At 47.1% G+C, this 16,425-nt stretch overlaps 1 protein-coding gene across 1 annotated transcript in view; it reads right to left on the bottom strand.

The window, feature by feature from the left end:
* Nucleotides 1-388: 388 nt before the first annotated feature.
* SHD (Src homology 2 domain containing transforming protein D) overlaps nucleotides 389-16,425 on the bottom strand; it is a gene marked incomplete at its 3' end in the record, with an annotated part of 42,804 nt that continues 26,767 nt past the window's right edge. Inside the window, exons 4-5 of the mRNA XM_032238329.1 lie at nucleotides 6,081-6,164; nucleotides 389-581 (exon numbers count right to left, since the gene is read on the bottom strand). Of these exons, the coding sequence (XP_032094220.1) occupies nucleotides 389-581; nucleotides 6,081-6,164 (277 nt within the window). The remainder of the gene's footprint in view (nucleotides 582-6,080; nucleotides 6,165-16,425) is intronic.

Raw genomic sequence — 16,425 nt, 5'->3', positions numbered from 1 at the left:
TGTGGTGAGTTGGCTGCAGCAAGCTGACAATATTGAGTTGTCCGTGGGAAGTTGATCCTGGAAAATTGGCCGTGGCAAGTTGGCCATTGAAAATTGGCAGTGGCGAATTGGCTGTAGGAAATTGGCCATAGTGAGTTGGCTGTGTTGAGTTGGCCATGGAAAATTGGCCATGGGGAGTTGGCTGTGTTGAGTTGGCTCTGGAAAGTTGGCCATAGAGAGTTGACCATGGGGAGTTGGTCATGGAAAATTAGCCGTGGGGAGCTGGCCGTGGTGAGTTGGCCATGGTGAATTCACTGTGGGAAGTTGCCTGTGGCAAGTTGGTTGTGGCAAGTTGGCCGTGGCAAATTGTCATAAACCTGCCCAGGATCCCCACCCAGAGGCCACTTACGCCTGACTCTCCAGGGGCAGCGACAGGTCGATGCGCTCAGCCAGGGGAACGCTGGACTCGGGGCTCTGCGGCCGGCCCAACTTGGCGGAGCCCGTCGGGTGCTTCGGCAGACACAGCCGGTGCTCTTTTGGGCCTGAGGATGAGGAAGAGGAGGAGGGAGAGGTCCGGTCCCACTTGGGGGCTTCGAACTGCGCTGTGGGAGGAGCAGGACAGACCCTTAGACGGATGGAGAGGCATCTCAAAGGAGCAAACAGCCACGTCCCCTGCCAGAGAAGGTTTCCTGATTGGCTAGGAGGGTCCCAAGGGGAGCGAGGTCAAAAAAGTCAAGATGGCGACTGTGCAGAGCAAGCTCCGCCCATTTCTTACATGCCCTCTTGCCATCAGCTGCCATTTTGACTTCCCTGGCAGCAGGGACAGGAGGGTGAAATGTTGGCAGTCTGTTTTTATTATATATATATCTGTGTGTGTGTGTGTGTGTGTGTGTGTTGTATTTGTGCTGATAAATAAATAAAGGGAGACTAGTATAGATCTGTTTCAAGCTATTTAGCTCTCATCAGCTAGCCATACCCTTACTGGGAATCGAACCTGTGCTGTATTACATCTTAGGCAGATGTGTTAACCACTAAGCCACAAGGTTCTCCTCCTTTATCAGCTGAGCCAGGGAAATAGGTATGTATTTAACGTCACGACCCCTGGTATGCCCAAATATGGGAGGAAGTCTACTGCTTCCATTCTGTCTATCGGCTCGTCACAAGAGACCATCCAGACAGAAACCCAATGTTTTTACTGTTGCCTTTGTTACATTTGTGTTGTATTTGTGCTGATAAATATTTATATATATATATATGTATGTGTGTGTGTGTGTGTGTGTGTATTCTGGATTTTCTGAAATAATTTAGACACTGCAGCTGAGGAAAAAAAATGAGTATCCCTTCCAGGATCTGTAGAGAGGGTTCAAAAACATCGAGATGGCGGCCACAACATGTGGAGAGTGTGTGTGTGTGTGGGAGGGGTTAGCCATGACCGCCATCTTGACTTTTTTGACCTTGCCCCCTGTGGACGCAGTTTTATAAGCCTTTTCTTTTCTGCCTCTACATAAGCAACGTTTGCAGGTTGCCAAGGCATTAAAAATTGAGCCGTTTGGGCTTCTCTGTGTTGTGCGTGAATGTGGTCGTGTGGTTGTGTCATCAAAACGCTAGGCGGGATAAGCCTATGGTCACATCTGAAGGAAGTTACCTTGGCTCGGGAATTAAACCTCTGGTTTCAAAATCGTTCTGGACTGCCAGCTTCTATGGCAAGATTGTGGGAGGAAATATGCCTCTCTCTCCCATTCAGGCAGTCCTCAAATTATGACCATGACTAGCGCCGGAACTTTGGTCGTTAAGTGAATCCCGCTCCCCCCCCCCCATTGATTTTGCTTCTAGGGAAGCCACCTAGAATGGTCGCAAGTGGCAATCAGGTGACGCCAGGACGCTGAAAACATCTTGAATATATGCTGGCTGCCAATCACAGGAATGTGCCAGGTCATAAGTGTGAGGACTGGTCATAAATCACTTTTTTCAGAACTGTTAATGATAGTTACGTTTGGGATTACTTTTACTTTTATTTATTTAGCACAACCTTAATTTCATTTCAATAATTAAAATAATAATTAAAATTAACTATTATAATAATTTTCAATAATTAAAAATTATAGCGATGGGAAGACAGGTAGACCTCAACCTACAACAGTCCTTGACTTACAACGGTAGTGGCCCTTTGACATTACAACAACACTGAAAAAAGTGATTTATGAGCGTTTTTCCCACACATATTACCATTGCAGCTTCCCAATGTGATCAAAATTCAGACCCTTCCCAACTGACTCGTATTTACGACGGTTGTAATATCCGTCAGGTTATCCTCTTCTGCAACCTTCTCACCAGCAAAGTCAGTGGGGAAGACAGAGTCACTTCACAACCCTGTTACTACCTTAACAACTGCAGTGATTCACTGAGCAGCCGTGGCAAGGAAGGTCATACAATACAATACAATAGCAGAGTTGGAAGGGACCTTGGAGGTCCTCTAGTCCAACCCCCTGCCTAGGCAGGAAACCCTATACCGTTCCAGACAAATGGCTATCAAGCATCTTCTTACAGTCTTCCAATGTTGGAGCATTCACAACTTCTGGAGGCAACTTCTGTTTAATTGTTCTAACTGTCAGGAAATTTCTCCTCAGTTCTAAGTTGCTTCTCTCCTTGATTAGTTTCCACCCATTGCTTCTTGTTCTACCCTCAGGTGCCTTGGAGAATAGCTTGACTCCCTCTTCTTTGTGGCAACCCCTGAAATATTGGAACATTGCTATCATGTCTCCCCTGGTCCTTTTTTCCATTAAACTAGACATACCCAGTTCTTCATATGTTTTAGTCTCCAGTCCCCTAATCCTCTTTGTTGCTCTTCTCTGCACTCTTTATAGAGTCTCCACATCTTTTCTACATCATCGTGACCAAAACTGAATGCAAATATTCCAGGTGTGGCCTTACCAAGGCCTTATAAAGTGGTATTAACCCTTCACGTGATCTTGATTCTATCCCTCTGTTGATGCAGCCTAGAACTGTGTTGGCTTTTTTGGCAGCTGCTGCACACGGCTGGCTCCTATTTAAATGGTTGTCCACTAGGACTCCAAGATCCCTCTCACACTGTTGAGCAAGGTACCACCTATACTGTCCCTGTGTATTTCGTTTTTCTTGCCTAAATGTAGAACCTTACTCTTTTCACCATTGAATTTCATTTTGTTAGATAGCGCCCAATGTTCAAGTTTGTCAAGGTCCTTCTGTATTTTAAATCTTCTGGAGTGTTGGCTATTCCTGCCAGCTTGGTGTCATCTGCAAATTTGATGAGTTCCCCATTTATTCCCTCATCCAAATCATTGATGAAGATGTTGAAGAGTCCTGGGCCTCAAACAGAGCCTTGGGGTACTCCACTGCATACTTCCCTCCATGAAGATGCAGTTCCATTGAAGACTACACAATGGGGCAAAACTCACTTAACAATTGTCAAAGGAATTTTGGTTTCCATTGTAGTCGTAAGTTGAGGACTGTCACCTAGGCAGTAGTGTCTGCAGAAAGAGAGCAGGGGAAAACCAACAGGAGGACACAGGTGTCCCAACACAACTCCCCCCTTTTTTTGAACATGCATCAGGATACCGCACACCCACACGTCAAAGCCAGAGACGGCATCACAACATCGCAAAGTCTTGTTTTCCGTTTTGGACCAAACGTTGGGGTTTTATACCGCAGACGCCTCTGGAAATGGGCTGTGAAAAATGCACAAGGACAGACAGTGTGTGAAACATGCTTTAAAAACAAGCAAGCCCATGCAACACACACACACTCACACACAACACAATTGACACATGTGCAACAAAAAGGAACAACAGTGAAAGGCAGAAAGGTGAGAAAAGGCGGGGAGGGAGGAGTAGAAACGATTAAATCTCTACAAAAAAATAATAATTCCGTGTCAATTTTTTTCAAAAGGGGGAGAGGTGGCAGCTCTGGAGGCCTTGGATTTTATTCCTGCAAAACTCATCACTGAATTTTTAAGCCCCAAGTTAAAACGACAACAGTTAGGTTTCTGTTGTGGCCCAGCAGGAGCTGTTGGAGCTGCCACCAGACTCCGACAGCGAGGGGCCCTCTGAGTCGGCTCTGGAGGATGTGGAGGACCCTGGACAGGGTTCCGACTCCGAGCAGGGCGCAGAGAGGTTGGTTGGCCATCAGGAGGCGCCTGAGCCTTGGACCAGTGCGGAGGAGGCAAGGGAGAGTGATCCAGAAGCCAGCAGTGAATTGTTCCTGGATGCCCGGCCCCGAAGAGCTAATAGGCGTCAGGAACAGTTGCGCAAGTACAGGAGGTAATTGCACTCAGCTGGTGGTCATTAGGCTCTTCTCCAGATTATAAAAGGACTGCTTGTGCACATGCCCCTCTTGCAGGAGTCAACGCAGGAACGAATGTTGGAGAACAGTCTTGTGAGCCTGGCAGGCTGGATTGCTGCCAAGCCTTATCTGTGCCTGTCTGTCTGTTAATAAATTCCGTAAAATATCTTTGACTCGGAGTGTGTTGGTGTGGGACGAGGGGGGTGAGAACAGGTTTCTAAGTTTTAAAACGTAAGGCATTTGGATTTTGTATACTTCTGAAATGCAGGTAGTCCTCGACTTACAACAGTTCATGTAGTGACCGTTCAAACTTACAGGGGCACTGAAAACTGTGAATTATGACCCTTTTTCACACAACTGTTGCGGCAGCCCTGTGGTCGCATGATCAAAATTTGGGCGCTTGGCAAGCGGTTCATATTTATGACGGTCGCAGTGTCCCAGGGTCATGTGATCCCCTTTTGCGACCTTCTGACACGCAGAGTCAATGGGGAAGTCAGATTCACTTAACAACTGTGTTCATAACTTAACAATTGTAATGACTCACTTAACAACGGTGGCAAGAAGAAATGGTAAAATGGGGCAAAATTCATTCAACAAATGTCTCACTTAGTAACAGAAATTTGGGGCTCAATTGAGGTCATATATCGAGGACTACCTGAATAGGAAAATTAGATTTAAAAGCTGTGTTGGCAGCAGCCAAATAAATAGAGTTCTTGATGACTGCTTCATTTAGAAAGAAAACACCTTTCTTTGGAAAGCAAATTGTGATTCGTGAAATTGGTTTCGGACAATATTTTTTCTCAACTTCTGCAATTCTAAGATGTGTAGACTTCAACTCCCAGAATTCCCCAGTCAGAATTTGTGGGAGTTGAAGTCCACACATCTTAAATTTGCAGAGGTTGAGGAAAAAAATGGTCCAGAGAGAACCCCATCTGTTCTTCTATCAATCTGGCACACTTTTGAGTTCAGAGGGGGCCATACCTGTTGAATTCCTGCCTGCCTAACTACAACTTCTGTCTACTAAATAAGGTAGACAGCTCCCTCTCTGTCAACCTCCCAAACTTGGGAATCACAGTGCTCAAAAAAGTTTAAAAGAGCTGTAGCAAAGTATTCTGACCGAGGCTTCCCGAGAGCATGAAGCCAACTCCTGGTCCCGACAAAAACCCCTTTTATTAATTGACTGTGAATTCTGCTCCTTCACATCCAGCAAAGTCTTTCGAGGGAGGATTTGCGGTCACAGACCTTATCTGGCTTGGAAAGCTGCCAGGCCGAGATCTGCAAAACTTGGCAAGGAGTCTCGGAGAGTCACGAACTAATTAAGCAAACTAATTGTATCCTGCAAACTCCATTTCCCCTTTTCTCTCCTCTTTTATTTCCTCTGGGAGGGGCCATTCACCGTCCACCTGTGGCCTTACTCCCAAGTCGACCCCTGTTCTTTAGCTGTTCCCTTCATCTGGCAGCTCTGTGCATGCGCACACTGGGAACAGGCTCCAGCTGTTCTTCTGCTCCACTGATGTCTGACTCCGAAGGCAGCTGATAACTGTCAGAGGGCCCTGGCCCCCTCTCTGCCTCCGACACAGAGCCCTCATCAGAGCCTTCCCCAGACTCCAGGACTGGCCCATCTTCCTCCCCAACCCTCCTCACTGTCTGAATCTGCCGCCAGCTGTGCTGGCGGGCCACAACAGAAAATAGAAAAACGGAGCGAAGGAAAGGAGAGGTTTTCATGGAGGAAGGGCAGGCTGAAAACAAACAGGAAGAAGGGAAGGTTGAAATCAAGACATCACCTTCTGGATCTAGGGGGTCTTCCGTCCCCGCAAGTTGTCCTACCGGCGGTGGCCAGGGCAATACTTTATTCTCCTTTATGTCTACTGCAAGGGGAAAGGGGATGCCATGGAGATGGGTTGGGAGAGTTTGTAGAGAAAGGGACAGAAGAGCACGGAAAGGAAGGAGAGAGAAGATGACGGGAGGGATGGGAAGAGGAGGAAGAAGAAGAAGACAAAACCGGCATGATAAAAAGGAAATGATCGAACCAGACAGACAGATAGACAGACACGGGAAGACCGGAGGAAGTCCCCTACTTCAACCTGACTAGGTCCCTCGAGTGACGACGGCAAATCGTTGCAACTCCTATCTTCCCCATCAAATGCATTGCCGATACAAATGGGAGGTCAACATTTTGAGACACTTACCTTGTCCATCCTATCCTGGATTGATGAATGAAACCTCATTTAACAGACTAAAGAGGTCCCTGTTATTCCCAAGTGTTCACTGAACACAAAAGTACATCACGCTCGCGTTGCGACAAAGATTCGTGTCTTTGGTGTTGATATGAATAACAATAACTGGGTGGGAAGGGATCTTGGGAGACTTCTAGTCTAACCCTCTGCTCAGGCAGGAAACCCTATCACAGTGATGGCCAAGCTTTTTGGCGGGAGCGTGTGTGTGCGCTCTCGTCAGGACTACAATCCCGAAGGACTTCCTGTTTCCGGCACGCGCATGCAAGCCAGCCAGCTAGTCTCCCAGTTAATGAAGCGCATTTGTGTGTGACGATCAGGGGTGGGTTCCTGCCAGTTCTAACCTCTTCTATAGAAGAGGTTCCACAAACCTACAGTGCCATTTAGAACCGGTTCCAGCTCCCTCTCCCCACCCGCCCGTCCGCACATCATCAAGATGAAGAGCCAGAGGAGGAATTGAAGTCCACAAGTCTTAAAGCTGTCAAGTTTGAACACCCCTGGGGTTTTTTCTCTAAAGGGTTAGGAGTGCAAGGGTGTTGTAACTTGACAGCTTTAAGACTTGCATGCTTCAATGCCAGAGTTCCTGAGCCAACATGACTGGAGGAGGAATTCTGGGAGTTGAAGTCCACAAGTCTTAAAACTGTCAAGTTTGAACACCCCTGGGTTTTTTTCTCTAAAGGGTTAGGGGTGTGAGGGTCTTGTAACTTGACAGCTTTAAGACTTGTGTGCTTCAAATGCCAGAGTTCCTGAGCCAACATTTTGGTTGCTAAGCAAGAGCGTTGTTAAGTGAGTTTCACCACATTTTACAAATTGGCCACGCTCACCCAGTCACATGGCCGGCAAGCCACTCCCACAAAGCAGGCCACACCCACAGAAGAGGTTCTAAAAAATTTTGAAACCCACCACTGGTGACGATCAGCTGGCTGGCATGCTCTTGCCGGAAAACGGACAAGCAGCTCTTCCACTTTCCAGCACGAAGGCCAGCTGATCGTCACGCGCACATGCGTGCCAGAAACCCAGTAGAGGAACGGGCAATGTCACACATGCCAGGCAACAAGGCTCTGCGTGCCACTTTGGCAGGCATGCCATAGATTCGCCACCACGGCTCTATACCAAATGATTTTCCAATCTCTTCTTAAAAACCTCAAGTGCTGGAGAGCCCATAACTTCTGGTGGAAAGCTGTTCCACTGGTTAATTATTCTAACTATCAGGAAATTTCTTATTAGTTTGAGGTTGCTTCTCTCCTTGATTAGTTTCCACCCATTGCTTCTTGTTCTGCCCTCAGGTGCTGTGGAGAATAGCTTGACTCCCTCTTCTTTGTGGCAACCCCTGAGATATTGGAAGACTGCTATCATGTCTCCCCTGGTCCTTCTTTTCGTTAAACTAGACAGACCCAGTTCCTGCAACCGTTCTTCATATGTTTTAGCCTCCAGTCCCCTCATCATCTTTGTTGCTCTTACAATACAATAGCAGAGTTGGAAGGGACCTTGGAGGTCTTCTAGTCCAACCCCCTGCCTAGGCAGGAAACCGTTTCAGACAAATGGCTATCCAACATCTTCTTAGAGACTCCCAGTGTTGGGGCATTCACAACTTCTGGAGGCAACTTCTGTTCCACTGATTAATTGTTCTAACTGTCAGGAAATTCCTCCTCTGTTCTAAGTTGCTTCTCTCCTTGATTAGTTTCCACCCATTGCTTCTTGTTCTACCCTCAGGTGCCTTGGAGAATAGCTTGACTCCCTCTTCTTTGGGGCAACCCCTGAGATATTGGAAGACTACTATCATTTCTTCCCTAGTCCTTCTTTCTCTTAAACTAGACATACCCAGTTCCTGCAACCGTTCTTCATTTGTTTTAGCCTCCAGTCCCCTAGTCCTCTTTGTTGCTCTTCTCCGCACTCTTTCCAGAGTCTCAACTTCATATTTTATATTGTGGCGATCAAAATTATGTGTCGTCTGCTTAGGAAAAGCACTTCCCAAACCGCGATAGCTTCTCCAAAATTGGGTATGAGTGGTTTTTCTTTGGCTAAACAACTCACAAGCCCCCTACACAATCACAACAGCGGCATTTAAGTAGACTTAAAATGTTTTACCTGTACAGGTAGTCCTCAAATTAAAACCACAATTGAGCTCCAGATTCCCATTTGCTAAACAAGACAGTTAAGAGAGTTTGGCTCTGTTTTACAATCTTTCTTGCCACCGTTGTTAAGTGAATCACTGCAGTTGTTAAGTGAGTAGCATGGCTGTTAAGCGAAACCCGGCTCCCCCATTGCTGCTCAGAAAAAGAGGTCACGTGACCCCGGGATGCTGCCACCGTCATAAATACATGCCAGTTGCCCATGGTCTGAATTTGTATACCATAAACCACTGCAACGGTCGCTAAGTGTGAAAAATGATCATAAGCCACTCTTTTCAGTGCCATTGTAAGTTCAAACAGTCATTAAATGAACAGTTGTATATAAAGAACTCCCTGCCTGCACCTCAGTTTTGGGTAATGAATAAAAAAAGTTTTAGAAACATTGGCTTAAGAACATTGCGATGCGATCTTTGTGCATATTATAAAGTTTGTGTCAATTTAATCAGCTCCCCCAAACTACTTTAAATGGTGGACGCTTTGCTCAGAGGCTAAAAAAGATTTAGGAGTAGATTTGAAATCACAGCCTATTTTTGGGGTGGGGGGAAGCAGCTTGTTTGAGCTAATTTGAGAAAAAAGCTGGCAACGTACCAATTACTGTAACAGGAAGACACTAGGAAAAAGCTCAGAAAATCTTCCCCTTATTAAATGTAAAAGCAAATTGCCTCCTAACACAAATCTCATCCTTTTGCTGAGATTTCTCCCCCTCCGGCTCTCCGTAAGTCTTGTCAAAAAGGACGCATTGCAAATTTACTTGGGGTTGAACCAACAGGATGCAAAGACCTTGGATTATTTCAGAAAAATCGCTGGAGGGAGAGTATCCAACCTTGGCAACTTTAAGACTTGTGGACTTCAACTCGTAGAATTTCCCCAGCCAGCATGTCATAAATTCCATTTCGGTGCTCCGTTGTACCTTCGAACTCTAAGGGATAGTCATAAGTCAAGGACTGCCTTTATAGGTAAAATTATTCCTTTAGAAACTGTCCCCAGAAATGCACTGACATTGCAGAGGCTCTAGAAATATTTCAGAGAAGCGCAACAAAGATGATTAGGGGACAGGAGACTGAAATATAGGAAGAATGGAATTGGGTATGCGAGAATTGGATACGTCTAGTCTAAGGGACGTGATGGCTCAGTGGCCAAGACGCTGAGCTTGTCAATCAGAAAGGTCGGCAGTTCGACAGTTCGAATCCCTAGTGCCACGTAATGGGGTGAGCTCCCATTACTTGGCAGCTTCTGCCAACCTAGCAGTTAGAAAGCATGTAAAAAATGCAAGTGGAAAAATAGGGACCACCTTTGGTGGGAAGGGAGCAGCATACCGTGCGCCTTCGGTGTTTAGTCATGCCGGCTACATGACCACGGAGACGTCTTCGGACAGCGCTGGCTCTTCGGCTTTGAAACGGAGATGAGCAGTGCCCCCTAGAGTCAGGAACGACTAGCACATATGTGCAAGGGGAACCTTTCCCTTTTAGTCTAAGGAAGAGAAGGACATGATAGCAGCCTTCCAATATCTCAGGGGTTGCCACAAAGAAGAGGGAGTCAAGCTATTCTCCAAGGCACCTGAGGGTAGAACAAGAAGCAATGGAGATAGAGATAGAGATAGAGATAGATAGATAGATAGATAGAGATAGATAGATAGATAGATAGATAGATAGATAGATAGATAGATAGATAGATAGATAGATAGATAGATAGATAGATAGATAGATAGATGATAGATGATAGATGATAGACAGACAGTTTTGGTCGCCACGCTGTAGAAAAGATGTGGAGACTCTGGAAAGAGTGCAGAGAAGAACAACAAAGATGATGAGGGGACTGAAGGATAAAATATATGAAGAACGATTGCAGGAACTGGGTATGTCTAGTTTAATGAAGAGAAGGACTAGGGGAGACATGATAGCAGTCTTCCAATATCTCAGGGGCTGCCACAAAGAAGAGGGAGTCAAGCTATTCTCCAAGGCACCTGAGGGTAGAACAAGAAGCAATGGGTGGAAACTAATCAAGGAGAGAAGCAACCTGAAACTAAGGAGGAATTTCCTAACAGTGGGAACAATTAGCCAGTGGAACAACTTGCCTCCAGAAGTTGTAAATGCTCCAACCCTGGAAGTTTTCAAGAAGAGTTTGGATAGCCATTCCATCTGGAACAGAAGGTTTGAACAGGGAGTTCGACTAAAAGACTTCCAAGTTCCCATCCGACTCTGTTATTCTGTCATTCTATTAAAGCACTATGGAGTGGTATATAAGTCTGGGTTATTGCTATTGCAGAGAAGAGCAACAAAGAGGATTAGGGGATTGGAGGCTAAAACCTCTGAAGAACAGTTGCAGGAATTGGGTATGCCTAGTTTAGTGTAAAGAAGGGGTGATAGGAGATCGGTTTTCCAATATTTGAAGGGCGGCCCCAAAAAAGAGGGGAGGGGGTCAACTTATTCTCCAAAGAACCAAAAGGCGGGACAAGAAGCAACGGATGGAAACTAATCAAGGAGAGAAGCAACTTGGAATTAAGGAGAAACTTTCTAACAATGAGACCAATTAACCAATGGAACGGCTTGCCTCCAGAAGTTGTGGGGTGTTTCCATCACTGGAGGGTTTTTATTTTTAGAAGAGATCGGATAACCATTTGTCTGAAATGGTATAAGGCCGTGATGGCGAACGCCGAAAAGGCTCGCCATCACGGGTATAAGGTTTCCTGCCTGAGCAGGGGGTTGGACTAGAAGACCTCCGAGGTCCCTTCCCCCTCTCTTATTCTGTCATACCCAGGAATGAAAAGAAAGCGAGGGAGCACACCAGTGGTGAATTGCTCTTACCGCCGCCACCGATATGCTGGTCGCGGTCTCTCCATGCACGAGCCTGATGTGTGCCGCGCATTCATGCGCAATCCACCCACCCCTGAAACACCCAGCTGCTTGTCAGAGGGCGTGCAGGCTCTGGATTCTGTACGCACGTGCGCAGTGTGCCTTTTGGTATAAATACAGCTATAGAGCATGGGTGGGCGGGTGGACCGAACACGCCGCAGTACCGCTACGCTCTCAGCTGCTCCAGGCCACTCCCGGTATCGCTGTCCTGGTCAGGACCGGCAACGACCCACCACTGGAGCACGCATGAGATTGTTTAAGGCAGCCGGGCATCGGTGAAACACAGAACGTAAGGCAGCCAATCAGCGGTCATAAATTGAGTTCCACCTATAGATTTCTGAGAGCAGTAACGCACGCAGCAGAGATCCAACGGGCAGGTTCAGGCACTTCGCCTGCTGTTTTTATCTGAATGCTCCAGGCAGATCCGGTGGGAAGCATATCACGGCTGATAAGAGAAAGAGCAGCTAAATTTACCTGCCGTATCTCTTATCAGCTAAGCCAGAGAAAGAGGCAATGGATGCATCAGATTGTGACTTTTCTGCATCCCTAGAGATAGGCCGTGCCGGGGGGGGGGGGGGGGCTGGTAGGGACAGGGGCGCACCTCTTTCCTTCCTCAATATCATATATATTCAAAGATGAATTGCCTTTCTTGAATTCTGAGTGGCCCCATTCTTTTTTTGCCGCTTAAAAACAGGGCGGGGGGCTTTTATCACATTTATTTTTAACAGAGCGCGAAAGATGGAGAATCGCCTCTTCTTCAACGCCCCATTAACTTTTTTTTTTAAAAAAAAACCCACACGAAATCATAGAAAAAGTATTTTTATTTTTTTTAGCTAGGAGTCATTCCGGGAAGCAAATGCTCACTCGATGGATGACTCGTGCGGGGAAAATGCAGCCAGCAGGTTGTCCTCGAGTTACGGCCATAATTGAGTCTGGGATTTCGGCTGTTCGTTAAGCGGGTCACCATGATGAACGTTGAGGGTGAAAGTTCGTTCTCTGAGCTTGTGGGTTGGTTTCTGAATAGCAATCGCGACAGAGTAATAGAGCCAGGGGTGGGTTTCAACCGGTTCGCGGCAGTCCTTGCGAACCGGTTGGTCAGCGAACCCGGAAGTAAGTAACTTCCGGGAACGGCGACTGGCCCACCCGCGCGCCCGCGCTCCTTACCCGGTTTTGACGAGTTCTGCGCTTCCACGCATGCGCAGGATGCATACAGCGCCTGCGCGATCCTCCAGGAGCAGCTGGAGCATCGCACAGACGCTAGTACGCATGTGTGAGCCGCGCGCGTACACGAGGACGCCGCCGGCCCCGTTCCAACCAAACCGGTTGGAACGGGGTGAGAAACCCACCCCTGAATAGAGCAATAGAGTCTCCTGCTTCTGCAGGGGGTTGGACTAGATGACCTACAAGGTCCCTTCCAACTCTGTTAATCTGTAATCTGATTAGGAGACTGGAGGCTAAAACATACAATGAACGGTTGCAAGAATTGGGTATGTCTAGTTTAGAGAAAAGAAGGACCAGGGGAGACATGATAGTAGCCTTCCAATATTTGAGGGGCTGCCACAGAGAGGAGGGGGTCAAGCTATTTTCCAAGGCACCTGAAGGCCAGACAAGGAACAATGGATGGAAACTAATCAAGGAGAGATTCAACCTGGAAATAAGGATAAATTTCATGATAGTGAGAACAATCGACCCATAGAACAGAAGTTGCCTTCAGAGGTTGTGGGAGTTTCATCCCTGGAGGCTTTCAAGAAGAGATTGGACTGGCACCTGTCAGAAAAGGTGTAGGGTTTCCTGCTTGGGCGGGGGGTTGGACTAGATGGCCTACAAGGTCCCTTTCAATTCTGTTAATCTGTTAAAACCAGGGAAGCCCAGTGGCCTTTGAGGGGGAAAAAGCACCTTTGGAATGACCACAATCTTATGCAGAGAATCTCCTTCTTCCTCCAGAGCAGCTGGAGGGGGTGGGATGTCATTTTTCTCCTGCATGAATTTTACATTCTTTTCACCTGCTCCCAAATTGCCGTTCAGCACGCATCCTTCCTCCAATGTGACAAAGCAAGCCACGCTCCCCTTCCTTTATAGAATAAAGTTTGCACAAGCCTCCGTTATGTTCAGAGAAAATATTTGCTCTCCTCATTTGGGGCTCTTGCAAGCAGAAGGACTACAATTGCTCTCCAATTTCCTACAAGTGTCGATGGTGGGAAGCTGTACAAAAATTCTCCCAGGCTGATTGACTGCAACGTGACCCTTTTGCCGAAAGTGAGCAATCAGGAGAAGTTGACATTTTCAAAGTTTACGGAAAACTCTTACACAGATTTTCCCATTATTTTTGGGGGGGGGCTGGGTCTCCAAGGGTGGCAGTGCCCTGCCTTACAGGTAGTCCTCAACTTACAACAGTTCATTTAGTGTCCACATTACAAGGGCACTGAAAAAAGAGACTTACCATATTTTGGGAGTATAAGACGCACCTTCCCCCCCTAAAAGAGCATGGAAATGTTGGTGCGTCTTATACACTGAATACAGCCATTTTTGGCATCCTGAACGCCTGCTCCCGCATCCCATTTTTGCGGGGAAAAAATGGCTGTTTTTCACAAAAAGCTGAGACTTTTTTTGCCTTACCCCAGTCCTGATGAAGCCTGCAGAGTACTACTGAGAGCTGAGGGAAGGCAAAACCTTTTTTCCCCTTACTTGCCGCTTTGAAATCTTGGTGCGTCTTATACTCTGGTGCGTCTTATAGTCCGAAAAATACGGTATGTCCGATTTTCACACTTACGCCCACTGCAGCATCCCTAGGGCCGTGTGATCAAAATTCAGATGATTGGCAACTGACTCGTATGTCAGGCCTGCCGCCATCTTTTCTTTTGGGTCTTTGGTCTACCACACTTTCTATTATTCTACTCTGCATTTTCTATGGTGGGAAAATGGGAGGTGAGATTGTAGGGAGTTAGATGCGATGTAGCCATAACAACATTCTTTCTAGAATGCCAAGGTCATCCTTTGTCTCTGAACTCTCTGCACCTGACTGGAACTGGATGGGTGGAAGCTGCCAGCATGGCAGTGGGAGATTGGACCATGGGATGGACTTGTGGGGGTGGGGGCAAGATCTTGAACTTTCAACTGGGTGGGAAGCTTTCAGATTCGGGTTTTCCCAGATGTGCCAACATGACATCTCTAATAAACTGGAACTTTGAGGAATCCTTTGCCTCGGACTCTGACTTACTTTTGGATGCTATTTGGAACCCTGACATCGTATTTGTGATAGTTGCAGCGTCCCGGGCTCACGAGATCCCCCTTTGGCGACCTTCCGATGAGCAAAGTCCACGAGGAAGCCAAATCCACTTAACAACCGTGTTACTAACTTAAGAACGGCAGTGTTTCCCCTAACCCCTGTGGCAAGAAACATTGTAAAATGAGGCAAAGCTTACAGCCAATGTCTCGCTTAGCGGCAGAAATGTTCGGCTTGATCGTGGTCGTACGTTGACCACGACCGTTTTACTCTTAGATAGGAAAAACCAAAAGGACAAGCATGAGGCGAAACCTGTCTCAAAAACAGTCACTGTGAGAGGCACCTTGGAGTCCTAGTGGACAACCATTTAAATAGGAGCCAGCCGTGCGCAGCAGCTGCCAAAAAAGCCATCACGGTTCTAGGCTGCATCAACAGAGGGATTGAATCAAGATCACGTGAAGGGTTAATACCACTTTATAAGGCCTTGGTGAGGCCACACTTGGAATACGGCATTCAGTTTTAGTCGCCACGATGTAGAAAAGATGTGGAGACTCTAGAAAGAGTGCAGAGAAGAGCAACAAAGAGGATTAGGGGACTGGAGGCTAAAACATATGAATAATAGTTGCAGGAACTGGGTGTGTCTAGTTTAATGAAAAGAAGGACTAGGGGAGACACGATAGCCGTCTTCCAATATCTCAGGGGCTGCCACAAAGAAGAGGGAGTCAAACTATTCTCCAAGGCACCTGAGGGTAGAACGAGAAGCAATGGGTGGAAACTAATCAAGCAGAGAAGCAACTTAGAACTGAGGAGAAATTTCCTGACAGTGAGAACAATTAATCAGGGGAACAGAAGTTGCCTCCAGAAGTTGTGAATGCCCCAACACTGGACGTCTTTAAGAAGATGTTGGATAGCCATTTGTCTGAAACGGTATAGGGTTTCCTGCCTAGGCAGGGGGTTGGACTAGAAGACCTCCAAGGTCCCTTCCAGCTCTATTCGGATTGATTGTTGCAAGGGTGAAAACAAGAAAATAATTTGGCTTGGCAATTTCCAGAGGAAAGGCAAGTTTAAAATCTGCTCGGCGGACACAATTACCGCTCAGCTGTCTATGGAGGGAGATAATTTTATCTTGGCCCTGCCAGCGTTGCCGAGATGACAAGAGGAGCACCTGTCTCTTGACATTCTCCTTGTGCGTTGTCCGGGTGTCTCCCCTTTTCAAAACAAACCGCTGGGCTTCACACTGATGGGAGATACCTCCCCCCCCGCCGCCTTCGCCACGGTGCCAAATCCACAGGGACCCACCGATCATCCGGATGGAAAGGAGCTCTTGAGATGAGTGATGGAGAACAAGGGGGAGAACTGAAGAGGCTACGCACACTGGAACACACACACACACACACACACATACACAAAACACAGCGCTCAATCAAGCTTAATCTTCAGCAGCGCCTGCCAGCCTCATCCGAAGGCTGGCACGTCAATTCCAGACATTCAGCCACCGCTAAGATTCCATTAAGTGACGTCGGGGGTTTCTCGAAACGACTTGGGAGAGAGGGTGGGGAAATGGGGGAGAAAGGTCAAAGCCAATATAAAGATCCCGGGGAAAGATTTAAGGGAATGTTGTGGCCCAGCTAGCGGCCAGCAGAGCTGGCAGCAGATTCGGAGAGTGAGGAGGTTGTGGAGGAAGATGG

Source organism: Thamnophis elegans, unplaced genomic scaffold, assembly GCF_009769535.1.
Source record: "Thamnophis elegans isolate rThaEle1 unplaced genomic scaffold, rThaEle1.pri scaffold_117_arrow_ctg1, whole genome shotgun sequence".
NCBI classification, from domain to species: domain Eukaryota; kingdom Metazoa; phylum Chordata; class Lepidosauria; order Squamata; family Colubridae; genus Thamnophis; species Thamnophis elegans.
The sequence above is the reverse complement of the archived record's forward strand: the minus strand, read 5'-3'. Positions and strand labels throughout refer to the sequence as shown.